This window comes from Chlorocebus sabaeus, chromosome 24 (genome assembly GCF_047675955.1).
Source record: "Chlorocebus sabaeus isolate Y175 chromosome 24, mChlSab1.0.hap1, whole genome shotgun sequence".
In the NCBI taxonomy this organism is placed as follows: Eukaryota; Metazoa; Chordata; class Mammalia; order Primates; family Cercopithecidae; genus Chlorocebus; species Chlorocebus sabaeus.
In genome coordinates, this window is record NC_132927.1 from 41,176,013 (window position 1) to 41,192,267 (window position 16,255).

General features: G+C 48.1%; 1 protein-coding gene across 1 annotated transcript in view; it reads right to left on the reverse strand.

Moving 5' to 3' along the window:
* Positions 1 to 16,255, reverse strand: part of SPTB (spectrin beta, erythrocytic) — a 137,155-nt gene that overhangs the window by 75,117 nt on the left and 45,783 nt on the right. The window contains exon 2 of the mRNA XM_037984121.2: positions 4,313 to 4,511. Coding sequence (XP_037840049.2) covers positions 4,313 to 4,460 — 148 coding nt within the window. The 5' untranslated portion in view covers positions 4,461 to 4,511. The remainder of the gene's footprint in view (positions 1 to 4,312; positions 4,512 to 16,255) is intronic.

Genomic DNA, 16,255 nt, shown 5'->3' on the forward strand with positions numbered 1-16,255 from the left:
CTTTCTATTGAAACGTGAAGGCTGGAACCTTTTGGAAGGATAGGAACTTGGGCTTTTCAGTTGCTGCTCTTCCTGTAATCCCTCAAAACAGGTCTAGAAAGTAGGAAGGTGCCAGAGGCAGTCATTGAAAGAGAGAAGCATGGTCTCCAGCCCAGGAAGAAGCCTCAGGGCTATCTGCTACTTAACCTCATGACAGGCGGCCAGTTTAGAGACTGACATTAAAAAGCTAAAATCTGCTCAGGGAGCTACAGGGCAAATATTCCTGCTGGGATCCCAGCCCTCCCCTTGGCATTGCCAAGGTCAAATCCACCCCCTTACAGGAGCCTTCTGCAACATTTTCCTACCCATCTTCCTTTTCACTTTAGTTAGGCCGACTCCCAGTTTCATACAGAAAGTCATTCATTGTGGAGAGAGGTCAGGTTTTTATGTACGAGGACAGATTAGCCAGATGGCTTGTTTCTTTAGGTCCAGGAAGGAAGACCTGGGAGTGGTATGAAAGGCAGAATAGGGAGTATTTCCTTCGGAGTTGAGAGGAATTTTACTTAAGAGGCAGAAAAGAGCACATCCAGTCACCCAAATTCGGGTCTTCCAACCATAGGTCATTAAATGGAGATGGACCTAGAGAAACTGTCTCATCTGGAAGAGCATTTGATAAGACCATCATCCTTAGGTTTCTTGGGCCTTCCATGTCACCCAGTTAGATGGCAGAGACACAGCCAGGGTCATGGACTGGATAGTCTTATGGAGAGAGAGACCTGCATGGCATGGGGCTTCATCTCATGGGCATCAGGTCTGGGGGAAGGGGAAAGAGCCCAGAGCTCCAAGCACAAACATTAGCCTGATTTCCTTGGTCCCTGGCTTTTTCTTCCAACTCAGACTTCTGAGGCAAAGGAGGGTGGGGGTTAAGAAGGAAGAAACAGGTCCCGGAACAGGCCAATGTACAACAGGCAAGGAAAAAGACCAAGCTCATGATCTTGAATGTCTGAAGTTGGGAAAAGAGAAAGGACAGAAAACACCTATGGGGAATTTTCTTAGTACTAACACTAACATTCACCTAGCATTTTATTATTAATAAAAACTTTCATAAACTTTATCTTATTTGCTCTTCACAACAACCTTGAGAAAATACTATCATCCCTATTTGATAAAAATGGAAAAGGAGTCAGTGATCCTCCACTGCGGTGGCATTAAAGGTGGAATCAAGACTTGAATCTGGATCTTGTGACATGTTCCTCCTCACCCCAGGACCTTACATTTCTGAAGAGGATGCCAGGCCAATTTCCCCTACTTTACCACATATACCTATGAAGCAGGTCACTGCTATCTTCTAAGCGACTCAGGGCTGAATCCCCTCCTTGCCTTAATATTCCTGTGAGTGGGAGAGTGGCTGAGAGCTCCTGCTCCCTAATGTTTCTTTTGAAAGACTGACCCCTGCCTAGGCTGTTAAGGTGGCCCCAGTGACAGTACTAAAGGGAAAAAAAGTCAAGACTTTGAGACTAGAAAGGCTGACATGCTCCCTTTCTCCATTTTGCCTACCCAGCAGAATGGGCACATCTGCCACTCTATTTAGACCTTTCCAAAGCTTTAGCTCAAGCCCAGATCACCTAGAGTGGACTCTCAGGAGAAGGAAGCCAGTAACCACTTAGGTTGGTTGTTTTTTGAAAATCTTGAAAGGACCTCAAACTTGCATGTTTACTTGTTGGCCAGATGTTCTGAATCGTTAAGGCCCAGGCATACAATTCTATGCTCTGTGGCTTTTCCTCTCCCTGGGGGGCATTCAGATTCTCTGGTAAGTCAGATGCATGCTCCTGGTGAGGCGTAGGCTCAACTAGGCACAGCCAATGTCAGCAAAGTCTCTTTCCTGATCAACCTAGGACTGACCACTAAGCACAGAGTCTTGCTCTGTCACCAGGCTGGAGTGCAGTGGCATGATCTTGGCTCACTGAACCTCCTCAGGTTCAAGCGATCCTCCTGCCTCAGCTTCTTGAGCAGCTGGGATTACAGGCATGCACCACCATGCCCAGTTATTTATTTCTTTATTTTTTGTAATTTAGTAGAGACGGAGTTTCACCATGTTGGCCAGGCTGGTCTTGAGCTTCTGGTCTCAAGCCATACACTTACCTTAGCATCCCAAAGTGCTGGGATTATAGGCATGAGCTACCACGCCCAACGCCCGGCTTTGTGCTTGGCTCTTTAACGTATCTCCACCAACTTCCCAAGCAGCTCATCAGACCTGGCGACAACACACACAGGCCAACCGGAGAAACCCGGGGCCCTTCTGCCTGCCAGAATCACACGCACCCTTCAGTTTCCAGCTCAAAGGCTGCCTCCTCCATGAACTGTTCCCTGATTCTCCCTGCATCTCTTCCTTGGCTCTCTCATTGCTGTTTAATTTATGTGCTCTTCCTACAGTTCTTCTCTAATTCCTCTCATGCTAATTAATTGTGAACATAGTTCATTTTTCCCTAATAGATTGTGAACTCCTGAGAGACAGACACTATATTGAATTCATCTGTGGTTCCCCTCTCCCCTTTCACGTTTGGCCAGGGGTTGAGCTTTAAACATAGTAAGAGTACAACAAGTAACTATTAAAAGAGAATTTACCTTGGTTTTTTAAAAAAGATAAAAGGATCCCTGCACAAAGTCCAGTCCCCACTTTTACCTTGCTTTGGCAAATTTTACGGAATATGGTACCCTCTCCCTCCACCTGGATCACCAGGGTCATTGCAGCTAGATCCAGCCAGCACAGATATATAAGAAGGTAAAACCAGACTGACAAAGCCAATGGTTCCAAGTTTGGTTGGCTTCAATTAACGTATACAAAAGCAATGGATCACTGCTATGGTCTGTCCCCAAGGGAAACGAAGGGAGAATTTTGTGGGGTCAAGGAGGGTGAGAAGGAAATGAAGGAAGAAGAAAGAGAGTTTCCTATAAAGAGCAAGGACACCAGTGGTGATAAGTGAGACCCAAGTGGATTCCTTGTCATGATAAGGGAGATGAGACACTGCAGCATTCCTTTCCCAGAATGAGAAGCCCAGACACTCCAAGGTGTGAGGTCATTATGGTCCCAGAGGGTCCAGGGCCTGCTCAGGCTTCAAGATCAGCCGGGGACTGTGGTATCTGGGAGCTGAGTGCAGGGAGGGAGGGTGGAAGAGGATTACTACAACCTTCAATTTGGGCCATAAGGTATGGGGGCAGTGGGAGAATCACTCCAGACAGTGTTTATGGGGAAGGTTGTGGTCTTCTTAGAAGGTGGAAGACAGGAACAGTCAATGAGAGGGAAACAGGTCCAATGTGGGCTGCTGACTGGCGGATCAGGGGAAGGAACCCAGCCCCCACACATACACACACAACACCATGCAACTCCGCCTTTCTTACTGGCCGAGGACTTAAGGTTGGAATATAGTTATCCTGGGTCAAGTTCAAAGAGGCAATACTCACAGGAGTTGGGGGAAAAAAATCCCAAGAATCAGGTATCAGCCAACAGGGAGAGGAGAAGTCATTTCTATTAGAGATTTAAGATATTCTCCACCCCCATCTTCTCTCTCTCTCTCTCTCTCTCTCTCTCTCATACACACACACACACACACACCCCGAGAGAGAGAGAGGGTGGGGCTGGAGAATATCTTAAATCTCTAGTAGGAATGGCTTCTCCTCCCTCTACCGGCTGAGGTCCGATTCTTGGGATTCACACACACACACAAACACGCACACACACTCACACACACACACACACACACACACACACAGACAGAGAGAGAGAGAAAGATCTATTATGAACCTGCTAAGCAAAAATCTAATTCCAGCTTAAGGATGAAAGGTTTCATCAAGAAAATCCTTCCTGAGGCAGTGGCGAGGATGTTATCTGCTCTTGATTTCCTATCCAATCACTCCTTTTGGGACCACAGAGAGGACGACAATTCCTCTCTCCAGGCCTAGGCAGGAAATCGGGGTTAACCAGGAGGCCCTGTGTACCTGCGCCTGGCTGTCCAGCCCTCAGACACTGCTTTGCCCAGACTCTTGTACTTCTCACTTTGGCCGCAGGTCACTCAGGACAGATGCAGAGGGCAGGCCCCACCTGGTCCCAGCTTCAGCACCTCCTCGCTTCTCAGAGGCCCGTGGGGGCAGAGGCTGCCAGAGCGTGTGCTCCCTCCCAAGGGGACGCCCACCTCCCTGAGCCTGGCAAACATGTCTCCATCACTGCCATGCCAGGGCTCACCCAACACACACGGAGGATCCACACTAACTGGGGAGGGCTGTGAACCTTGTGATTGGGAGAATGCCCTCCAACCCCTGTGGCCCCAAACAGTACCTGCCAAGGCCTTGATCCGGGACCTCTCAAAGAGCCTGGCTGAGCTGTTGTCATTGTCCAGCTCGTCGTCTGGGGCGTCCCAGCGGGCATTGATCCGGCTGTAAGGTGGCTGGTTGCCCACATTTTCAAACTCTGCGGCCGATGTCATGTCAGCAGGCTCTTAGCAGCTCGGCCTGCCTCAGTCTTCATGGAAGGATCCCTGGGGGACGGCAACACAGTCAGAGGGTTAGCTCTCTACCCGCTCGGACTTTTTCTCAGGGGAAACTTATTCGGAGCATCCAATGTGAGTAGATTCTGGCGGGAGCAGCACGCCGTGTCTTCTGCCTGGGCATGCTTCCTACCCGGGTCTCTGGGTCGTTTGTTATAAAATATTGCAGCAGCAGCAGCAGCAGCAACAGTACCGGCGGCGGTGGCGGGGATGGAGAGCTGCATGTAGCAAGGGTCAGGACGGCCAGCAGGTGGAGACGTCAGTCGCAGCCGGCCGCTTCCTCCAGACCCGCCGCCCCGCCGCCGCCGCCGCGGGGAGCACCCCGGAGAGGGGAAGCTCTCCCGGGAGCCCGGGAGCCAGAGGCTGCGGGGCATGAGCTGGGGAAAGCAACCTTCGCCCTGCGGACTGGGCCAGGACCTAACCTGGTGAGGGAGATGGGGACAGGCCAGGGGAAGGGAGAAGCTAGAAGTAGGCTGAGTCTGACGCAAATGGGAACCATGGGGAGAGATGGATGAGAGAGTTAAGCCACCACTGATGCCGCCAGCCCAGGGCAGCTGCACTGGGGGGACTTCGCTCCTCCTGGAGGCTTTTCGAGAGCCCTCTGAGTTCCTTCCCAGCAGCTGGTATTCAGAAAGTGACCTTGCATTTTAGGGCTTCTTTGGAGCATGACCAGGTGCTCAGATGAGGTCTCCTGTTGAATCCCAGGACAGATTGAGCAACCCAGAGGAGCCTGCTGTCACATCAAGCACATGGCAGTCAGGGCATCCCACGGACAATGGAACCGTGCATTGCGAGTCCATGCGATGAACCAGCACATCAGGAGCACTGGGTCTTCCCTCACCCGTCATCAATCATTCCTACTCACTTATTCATTCATTCACAATTAATGCAAATATGTACCAAGCTCCAACAAGGTGGCAGGCACTGTACTAGGCAGGGGCAAGCAAGACAGGAAAGGTCATGTCCCCATAGAGCTTGGACTCTGGTGGCAGAGACACACAATTAAGCAAACAACTACAAGAAGGTGTGATGTATGTCATGGCTGGCTTAGGTGGGGACTCGGCAGGGACTCGTGCCAGGGAGGGGAAATTGAAGCTTATTCCTAAAGGAAGCTTGGAGGTACCCATGAAAGGACAGATGGGAAAGGACAAGAGTCCAAGCAAAGTGAATAAAGAGCAGGTGTGAAGTCCTGAAGCTAAGAAAGAACACAGCGGCTGGGCGCGGTGGCTCACGCCTGTAATCCCAGCACTTTGGGAGGCCGAGATGGGAGGATCACAAGGTCAGGAGATCGAGACCATCCTGGCTAACATGGTGAAACCCCGTCTCTACTAAAAATACAAAAAATTAGCCGGGTGCGGTGGCGGGCACCTGTAGTCCCAGCTACACGGGAGGCTGAGGCAGGAGAATGGCGTGAACCTGGGAGGCAGAGCTTGCAGTGAGCCAAGATCGCACCACTGCACTCCAGCCTGGGCGACAGAGCAAGACTCCGTCTCAAAAAAAAAAAAAAAAAAGAACACAGCAAGCTTTGGGAACCTTAAGAAGTAATGGGAAGGCAGGGCTGGGATCGGGGAGAAAAGTGAGGAGAGGGCCAGCGGGGCCAGGCTCGGTCTTCAATGCCCTGGGCCCTAGGAAAACTACTAGCTTTCTTCATCTGTACCTGCCATTCGCTCCTCTTTCTGGGTATCTTAAAGGACTCCAAGATCAAGTCTGTAAGAGAGCAGGGGACCCAGAGCCTTCACATCCAAGAGAGCAAAGCGGGAGGTGGGGAGGCTGTGAGGCAGACCCGTGATGGGGGTTGACAGCCAGTGAGCTGTAAGGGAGACCACTCCCTTTGTGTGTGTGTGCACCCACAGCACACACACTGGCTCACATCCGACACGCTGACACACACCAGCACACACATGCACACCCACCAGGCACATGCTTTCGGAGGCACTGAAGCACATTCACCAGCCCAAGCGTGAGATGGCAGTAGGGCTACAGCCTTATTTTTCACATACAGACTCACTTGAGACTGCATTTTCCCCAACCTGATGAATCCATCCCACCACATCCTTTTGAGGTAAGACAGGAGCCAGGATTACCCACCCTAATTGCCTTGGGAGAAAAACCAAAGTCTGCTGCAGGAGGAGGCCTCCCCAGGGTCTTCCGGGGAATGACTGTGGCTGGGACCAAAGGCCAGACCGGAGTGCAGTTTATCCCCCTCGACCAAACAGGTTTCAGGAGGGCAGGTGGGGAAAGGACACAGTGCATGGGGACAGAGGGCATTTCCCAGCCAGGACTTGACAAAAGTGTTTACCACTCAAGAGAAGGGAAGGTGCAAGGTGGGAAAACCAGTCATCCCCCTAAACACAGGATACCCCATGATGCCAGGCCTGTGCCCAAGGCCATCCTTGTCCCTTTGAATAGCCTGTCCTCTTCTGCAGATGGACTTGCTGCTTCCAGGACTGAGATTTCGCACCCAACTGGCTGGGCAATGCTAGCTGGGAAAGATCGCCCCCGCCCCCGGCCCCATGCTTTTCCCTACTTCCCTTAAGAAACTACCACTGACTTGGTCTCTGAGCCAGAGAGGGACTGACAGGCTGACCACCTCCTGCAGGGCCAGAAGCCTGTCCAGCAGCCCCTGAGAAGGGCTGAGCTGCCAGATGCAAGAGGTGAGGTGAGATCAGACCCTGAGTGCAGGAAGTAACCGGACTCTGGCTCTCCTATTCGTCCTAGGCTATTTTTAAGAGTGGCCGAGAGAGGCCCGGGCCGTGGGGCTGGAGAGTGAGATTACCTTTGCTGTGGCTCCATAAATAAGTCTGCCCCAGAAAGATGAGCCTGAGCAGACCAACCAGCAGTCCCGGCGTTCAAGACAAGATTGATGGCCCTGGGTGCAGAAGAGCGGCGGCTCGACAGTAATTCATCCTGCTTAAAAATGCCATCCCTCCTGCGGCCACGGCTCAGAGAAGGCAGCAGCCGGGCAGCAGCTCTGCCAGGAATGGGAAGAGATGTATATGTGTGTCTAAATACACAGCTGGAGTTTTTTGTTTTTGTTTTTGTTTTGGAAAGAGTCAGGTCCCTGAAAACAAACACCAAGGAAAGATGGTTCAGAAACGAAAGTGAGGCCCCTTTCCTTGTGCCCCTCTTCCCCTGCCATGCCCACCGCAGGCCCTGCCCAGATGGCATTCCATCAGAGTCAAGGGGGTCATGGGATGGGCCAGTATACGCAGGTAGGGAAGCTCTCGGAGAATCAGGTGTGAGAAGCAGGAAGGAAATAAATAAGAGAACAGCAAAGCTACAGATAGTAAACAAAAAGCAAACATGAAGATATGCCTGTCCAACACCAGATTTAACCCATTCTCAGTGTCACCATGTCTCTTTCCGTACTGTTACAACGGCCCTTCAAAGGCCTGGCAATAAAGAGATGACCATGACCGAAAAAAACAGCATATGTTGGGGCTCATGGTGGGCACACTTAATCAAATGGGGAGTCATGGAAATGAAATTTAAATTGCTACCTGGGAGGAACTTGGAGATGAGATGATCTGGTCTCATTTTCAAGGATATAAGTCATCTGCGCATCTAGAGTGGCCTTCCATGAGTCACGGAGGACTACAAATACATGGCTAAAATTAGACCTTAAATTGCAATTCAGGCCCATCAGTAAACCCAGGAAAAAAGGCATAAGTACTTCCTTGTCCATTCATTCCCCGACTCATCCACAAGTCCCCCAAAATTCCTTCTCTGAACCCACCTGACCCTTGTCAAAGTATAGGTGGGTCTTCTCTGGTCTCTGTGACTCTGTGCCCAGAGAGGTCCACCTGCCCCATCCATCCATCCACCTGCCCGTCTAGCAGCTCTAAATGCACAGTCCAGAGTCATCCTTACCTGCCTTCTGCCACCCTCTGACCCCAGGCTATATTTTGAGTAGGATGGGACCTGAGAAGTCTTGCCCACAGCTCAGCACTGAAAAGTTCATGGGATCACACAGAGGACTCAGCTCACAGAAGGAACGTATACTTATTAACGCATTTCACAATATCACTGATGCAACCCACAGCTCCAACCTTCACATCCGCCTCTGAGGTCGGATGCTAGGCTCGGAGCCTCAACCTTACATGCTATGTCCAGTTACTCCCTGCGTTGGTTAAGAACTGAGAAAGTGGTGGTAGCAGCTCCTCTCCCAGCCTGCAGGGTGCTGATGGAGCCCAAGCTAGAACCCATGTCAGCCCTCGCCGAAGCCCCAAGCAGAAGAGGCAGCTCTTCTCTTTTCTCCATCCTCTAGTCCCATAACAAAGTAAACAGCATCCTCTCCTCTTCCCTGGGTCATACAAAAGTGAGAAGCAACAAAGCACAAAGATCTACTTCCGAAGTGGGAAACCGGTGGAATACAGGGCAATGCAGGGCTGAGGAGCAGGCTGTTGCAATAGCAAGGACACTGTCTTGCTTAAACAGTATTGCTCCTTCCACTCTGTTGTTATTTTCTCTCTAGCTGTAAGGTTTGACCCCCTCACCTGTTTTCTAGTTTGTCCTGCCCCTTTATGCTACCTCAAACCTGCTTTGAACATAATTTGGTATTGTGGCAACCCGGTCAGCAGATTAAATCCTGAAGCTTCTCTCGTAATTTTTCTGTCAATCCATCACCAAAAAAGGAACATCCTTCCTCTCCCTCTGATCATAATCGCATTGCATATTCACAGGCACCTTAAAGAATAGTTAAATACACAAAAACACACGTGCACACACTCACTAGAATGAGAAGCAATAAAACGTGCAGTGCAGAGTACTTACTCTAAATCCATCTGCAGCTCTTACCTCCTCCCTACTCTCAAGCTCTAGTCTGGCACCTCCATCTGCCCACCAGACATCTCCACTTAGAAATTACAGCTCAGTCTCAATATGGCTAAGACTGAGCATGGGGCTACCAGGACAGCAGAACCAGGGAGTTTCAGTAACATGGGGTAATGGTGTGGCCCAGATAAGCATGCTACCTATGGGTGACCTTTCCAGTCAATGGACACCACCAGTAGTTCCTGGACAAGCCACTTCCCCTCCCCAGAGCACATTCTGCTTTTTCACACTGCAGTTCCCATCCCAACCAAGCCTGGCTATTAGTGCATCACTGATGGACTGTGGTTTGGGGTGCTTAAAGTCCCAAGATTACTACCCATGGTTGCTACTCAGGAATCTCCATGCATCTGCAATATCCTGGTCATTCTGGTCCACTGCTGTTTGGTGAGGCCTTTACTAGACACTTCTACTCCAGTTTCTGTCACCCGGCAGGGGCTTTACATGCCGCAACTTGTCCACCCTCATCATGGAAAAATCTCCTACCAAGAACTGGCTCCAGTTATGTTGCAGCTGCTGGAATAGGGGTGGGGGTGGATAGGATCATAGCTCCAATCGTTCTTATAGGATTTGGTTGAGGAACAGGTGCTGCTCAGCTCTGATGTAGGGACTGGCCCATCAGCCTTCTATCATAACAACAGTATCTATCAGCACTTCACATCCTGCACAGAGGCAAATTTCCACTAGGAACCATTAAAGGAGAGGGGAGAGATGATACTCTTATATACATATTAGGTTGGTACAAAAGTAATTGTGGGTTTTGCCATTACTTTCAATGGTAAAACCCACAATTACTTTTGCACCAACCTAATAGTTTTCAAACATTATCCTTTAGGGGGATTCTTGGGTTCAATATCTACACTTACAGAAACTTGTGACCCAGTCCTACCTCCTCTTATCTCTCCCAACTCACTTCTTTCAAGATAGCCACTGCCCTCCTCTCCCAGAATAAGTAACATTTTATGGCAGTTGAGTTGAAAAATTGGATGCCCAATTTCTCTTCTGCCATGAGGACTTTTGCAGAATATCTACAGTAACTTCTCTCTTCTCTGATGAAAACTGCAGGAGGTAGTGAGGTCTCAACATTGGAAATAGTCAAGAATAGATTGGAATAATTTATTTGGCATCATCATTGAAATATTTATAATGTAATAACTGATTCAGAAAAGATTTTAAAAACTCATCAGATAATGGGTTGATGGGTGAACTTTCCAATGGAGGGATCAAGTTTTCAACACCCAAACTCACTGATGAATCTTAGTATCACCAAGAACAGGACAATCAGACATGTGTTCCTCCTGACATGCCGCAACATGAAGGACATCATGACCTATGATGTTCTTGCCAAAAAAGTTGAACCTGAATTTATTAATAATTAAGCTTTAGAGCTAACTTCCCATTTATAGGAATTATAGGAAATCAAGATAAATAACCACATGAGGAAGCAAAGAAACAAACCCAGAATGTAAGGCATTCTGCAGACAACTGACTCAGCTTCTTCAACAAGTCAGAGGCATTAAAACAGACAAAAAAGAGGCAGGGAGTGAGGACTGCTATAGATCAGGAGACTCAGGAGATATTATAATCAAATATAATGCACCTTGTTTGGATCTTGAATTTAAAAAAAACACATTTACGAGGCAATCAGGGATATCTGAATTACAGACTCAATATTGATTGGTACCTAGGAATTAGTCAGTTTTGTTAGATGTGATCATGGCACTATGGTTATGTAAGAAAATGAGGTTTTTTTTGCAATGCTCAAAAATGTAGTGGGGGACATGACATGATGTCTGGGATTTGCTTAAATGTGCTTCAGCAAAATAAGAAGCAGATGAAACAAGTGGGAAACCACTTGTTGGTTATTAGCTTGGAGTGATCTACTTATGGGAGTTCATGATTCTATCCTCTCTACTTTTTATGCTTGAAATTTTGTATAATAAAAACTTTGATAAAATTGGCAGTTAATAATAAATTAAATTTGTAAAATACAGTCATATGCCCTAGGCACAACTGGAACCTAGAATAAAAGTCAACCCTTTCCCATGGTCCTAAGGTCCTTCCCATCTTCTCCAAGCTCATCTCCCCACACCCCCTACAGGTAACCTGCCAGCCTTCTTTCAGTTCTTCAAACTTGAAATGTCCTCCCCAGCTCAGGGCTCTTGTGCATGCTGTGCCCACTGCGCAAGACACTTCCTGGAGCATCTCTGCATGTCTGGCTCCTTCTCATTCCTCAGGTCTCTTCTCAGACATGGCTTTCTTGTGGAAGTCCTCCCTGCTCACCCTCTCTAAGGTAGCTCCCTGCTCTGTTAGCCTCAGTCTTTTTGACAATCTGCTTAACTCTACAGAACTTATTATAATTGTAATTATTCATGTATCTGTCTGCTTTTTCTTTTTTTTTTTTTTTTCTTTATGCCTAGACTATAGCCTCCTTACATGCAGCAGCCATGTCTGTCATGTCTGTCTTTTTCATTATTGTACTCCAGTGCCTAGTACTTGGCCTGGGACTTAGTAGGTGCTCAGTAAATATTATCCTCATCCTACAGACCTGATCTCAAACTCTGGAGTCTTTTTATTTATTTATTTATTTTTATTTTATTTTTTGAGACGGAGTTTCACTCTTGTTGCTCAGGCTGGAACACAGTGGCACGATCTCAGCTCACTGTAACCTCTGCCTTCTGGAGCCTTTTTAAAGCCTTCTATCCCATCATATTCCCTGACCCACATACTCAGTTATCCCACGTACATGTACTGACTGTTTATTCAATATTTATTCATCACCAAGGCTAGTCATTAAGCCTCTGGCAGGGTCTTTCATTCGTCATTTCTTTATGTTTTAAAGTTCTACTTCACTCAGGCCCTCATCTCTTCCCACTTGGTCCATCTCTGTCTGTACTCAGTCCCTTCACAGTCCCTCCTGCATGGCCCCTCATGCTGACACACCCCTACTCTGTAAGCTTTCAGCAGTGCAGTCCAATCCAAAGTCCTGCACCATTTGGTGCTGAGCTCACACTCTCCTTTATGTGAACTCTGCTTTAGTCAGGAGGGCTCACATGGCCCCTGTCCCCACCATGGTGTCATGTGCCTTGACAACTTTATTTATGCCATATCCCATACCCTGATATTTAGCTACCTCTCCCATCCCCTTAAAATTTAAAACAAATACAATTTTCAAACATTTAGAAACACATGTATATCATGTTCTCAGAATCTGAGTGAGGTTGCCTTTTCCCCCCATCCAATCCCACGGATCCCCGGCTGCCTCTTTTCCCCCTCAAGTGGAGGGGGCAGGCAAGATGGGCTCAGGGAAAGCTGGTGGTGACCCATGCACCGACTCCCCCTCCTCAGTCTCACTTCCTCCCCACCAACCTCACTGCCACTTCCTCCCCACCAACCTCACTGCCACTGCCAAGGGAGGTCAGATCTTTGCATTCCTTCCTGCTGCCCATTCCTCAAATCCTGGGAGAAACATGAATCTCTAGCTTTTTCTCTCTTCTGCCTTCATTTTCACACGCACAGGTCTTTCCCATCTTTAGCAAAAGTCCTTCTTGCCATCTTCTCTCTCCTTTCTTTCAGAGCCAAAATTCTTGACAAAGTTGCCAAGGACATGAACGAGTAATTCATAGAAGTGAAAACCTAAAAAGCTAAAACCCTAAGAAGAGATACTCAAGTCCATGAGTAACCTGAGAAATGCAGATTAAAACAAGGAGACCTCACAGGCAAACATTAGCAAGGTGGGTCATGCTGAACGTAGATGCTGATGTGGAAAGGGGCTGCCTTGTGCACTGCTGGTGGGAGTGTGGACTGGCCCAGCCATTCTGGCAGGCTGTCTGCCAGGACTCAGGCAGGTTAAGTGTGACTCTACTCGCACAGGCCTAGAAGGGGACATATGCGAGAATGTTTACTGAGGCATTGATTGTGGTGACTGGCAGGTGGAAATAACCTGCGTGTCCACCACTGGGGCAGGGCCAGGTAAAATGCGGTGAATGAACACGTGGAGGGCACATGGCAATGCTGGGGGATCATAGAAACAGTGCTGAACAAAATACATAGAAAACAGAATGAGATCTATAACATCATTGGCATAATTTAAAAATATGTGCATATAAGCCAATACCCATACAAGGACATATGCAAATTAAAGGAAAACTCTTAAACACATAAAAATGGTTGTCTTTATGTGCAGTGAAGAGAATAGAAAAGGAAAATGGAAATAAAAGGAAATCAATCAATCAACCAACCACAGAGAAGGGCCTTGCCTAGAAAATGATGATGAACTGAGAAGTATGATGACCTCAGCCCTCCACTCCAGAGGTGAAAATAGATACAGTGTACTTATCTATATTCATTGTAGCTTCTAGCTTCTTCATCCCATCCTCAAGTCACTCCTCAACTCACTGAAATCTAGCTTCCATGAAGCTATTCTTGCCAAAATAGCTGATACCTCCCTTCCTTGTTACTTAAAGCAGGAGATGCTTTTCAGGTCTTATCTTACTTAGCAGCATTAGGCTCTGTTGGCCATTCCAAAATTTTCTGAAATCATTTCCTTTGTCTTCCAGGATATGCTCCTTGTTCCCTTCTTAACTTTCTGGCCCTTCCTCCTTGGCCTTCTCTGTGGGCTACTCTTCCTTGGCCTGTCTCTTAAATAGTGATGGTCCCCAAAGTTATCTCCTGGGCCCCTCCACTTCTTCCTCGGTCTACACACTGTTCCTAGGCTATTTCCTTCACTTCCATGACTTGAATTACCATCTTATGCTAATGACTTTCAAATATTCTGAATCCATCGTGTCCACCCGCCTTCAGAACATCCACCTAGAAGGCCCACAAGTCCCTCATGTTTACCCTAACCCCCAGTGGAATCTATCCTCATCCTTTTCCCATTTCTCCTGCCATGCTTCCTGTCTGTCAACATCCCAGTGGCCCAAACCAAAACCTCAGACCATGCTCCATGCCCTTCCTCCGTCTCATCACACCAGCCCTTTTTCTATCTCTCCATTCTCTGTTCTTCTCCATCTCCACTGCTCCCCACACTTCTGGCCACTGCCTTCTCAAGTCTAGTGGTTTCTGCTGGTCTTTGTATCTATATTTGTTCTTTGGCCTACCACACAAGCCCATTTTCTACACTGAAGCCAGAAAGGCCATCCTAGAATACAAAGATGACATCACTTACATACTTTAACAGCTCTTCTCTATCTCAGAAGGGAGTTTAAAACCCATAATAAATCACAGACAAAGCTCTTTGTGATCTAGTCCCTCCCTGATTACTATTTCCATCCAATCCTTCCCCCCAACTTCTCCAATCCTACATCTAGCCATAGGAACTCCATTTAGGTCCCTGGCTCTCTCTGAACATGTTATTTGCACATGCTGTTCCCTAAGCCCAAAAAATCCTCGCTCCTTTACAGAATAATTTCTTCTCTATCAGAACTCAGCCCAGCCTCATTTCCTTTAAGAAACCTCCCACCTCTGCTGGGCACGGTGGCTCACGCCCATAATCCCAGCACTTTGGGAGTCTGAGGTGGGTGGATCACCTGAGGTTGAGAGTTTGAGACCAGCCTGGCCAATATGGTGAAGCACAGGGTCTACTAAAAATACAAAAATTAGCTGGGCATGGTGGTGCACACCTGTAGTCCCAGCTACGCGGGAAGGCGGAGATGGGAGAATCACTTGAACCCGGGAGGCAGAGGTTGCAGTGAGCCAAAATTGGGCCATTGCACTCCAGCCTGGGCGACAGAGCAAGAATGCATCTCAAAAAAAGAGAAAAAAAGAAAAAAAAAGAAGCCTCCCACCTCTACCACCATCCCCTGCAACAGGCAGAGGTGGGGTGTTTCTTTAGTGTTCCCATCACACTTGTGCTCATCTTCATCAATGCACTTGCCACACTGTAGCATCATAGTCTAGTTCTCTGTCTCTCCCAGACTGACTGTAAGCTACCTGAGGTCAGGGACCATCCATATTCATTCTTCTTATCCCAACAGCCCAACGTAATGCCAGGTACATGAAATGAGCTAAAGATCGTTTGTTGAATAAATGGATAAGAATTGAGGAATGCAGAGTGCTGCTCCTTAAGAAGATAAAAGCAGTTCCCACAGAGGACACACCATGTGGAGGCCAATTTGGAGGTCAAGGTGGCAAGAAGGTTGGAAGCATAGCATGTTGCAGTAGCACTGTGGATTCATCATCAATGCCCTGACATTGTCCCTGTCACTCCTCCTGCCTCAACCACACATTGTTTTTTGTTTCTTTTTTGAATTGGAGTCTTACTCTGTCACCCAGGTTGGAGTTCAGTGGCGTGATCTCAGCTCACTGCAACCTCCGCCTCCTGGGTTCAAGCAATTCTCTTGTCTCTGCCTCCCAAGTAGCTGGGACTACAGGCGCCCGCCACCGTGCCTGACTAATTTTTGTATTTTTAGTAGAGACGGGGTTTCACCATATTGGTCAGGCTGGTCTTAAACTCCTGACCTCAGATGATCCACCTGCCTTGGCCTCCCAAAGTGCTGGTATTACAGTTGTGAGCCACCATTCCTGGCTCAACCACACATTGTGAACCACCTCTTCCTCTCCTGCTAGATGGTGTGACAAAAGGGATGGGCAGGGGCAACAGGGCCCAAACTCCTACCAACTCTACAAATCTTTTTTTTTTTTTTTTTTTTTTTTGAGACAGGGTTTCAATCCTGTTGCCCAGGCTGGAGTGCGGTGGCACGATCTCCACTCACTGCAGTCCCTGCTTCCCAGGCTCAAGCAGTTCTCCCAACTCAGCCTCCCAAGCATCTGGGACTAGAGGTACGTGCCACTATACTCGGCTAATTTTTGTATTTTTTGTAGAGGTGGTGTTTCACCTTGTTGACCAGGCTGGTCTGGAATTCCTGATTCAAGCAATCCACCCACCTTGGCCTCCCAACGTG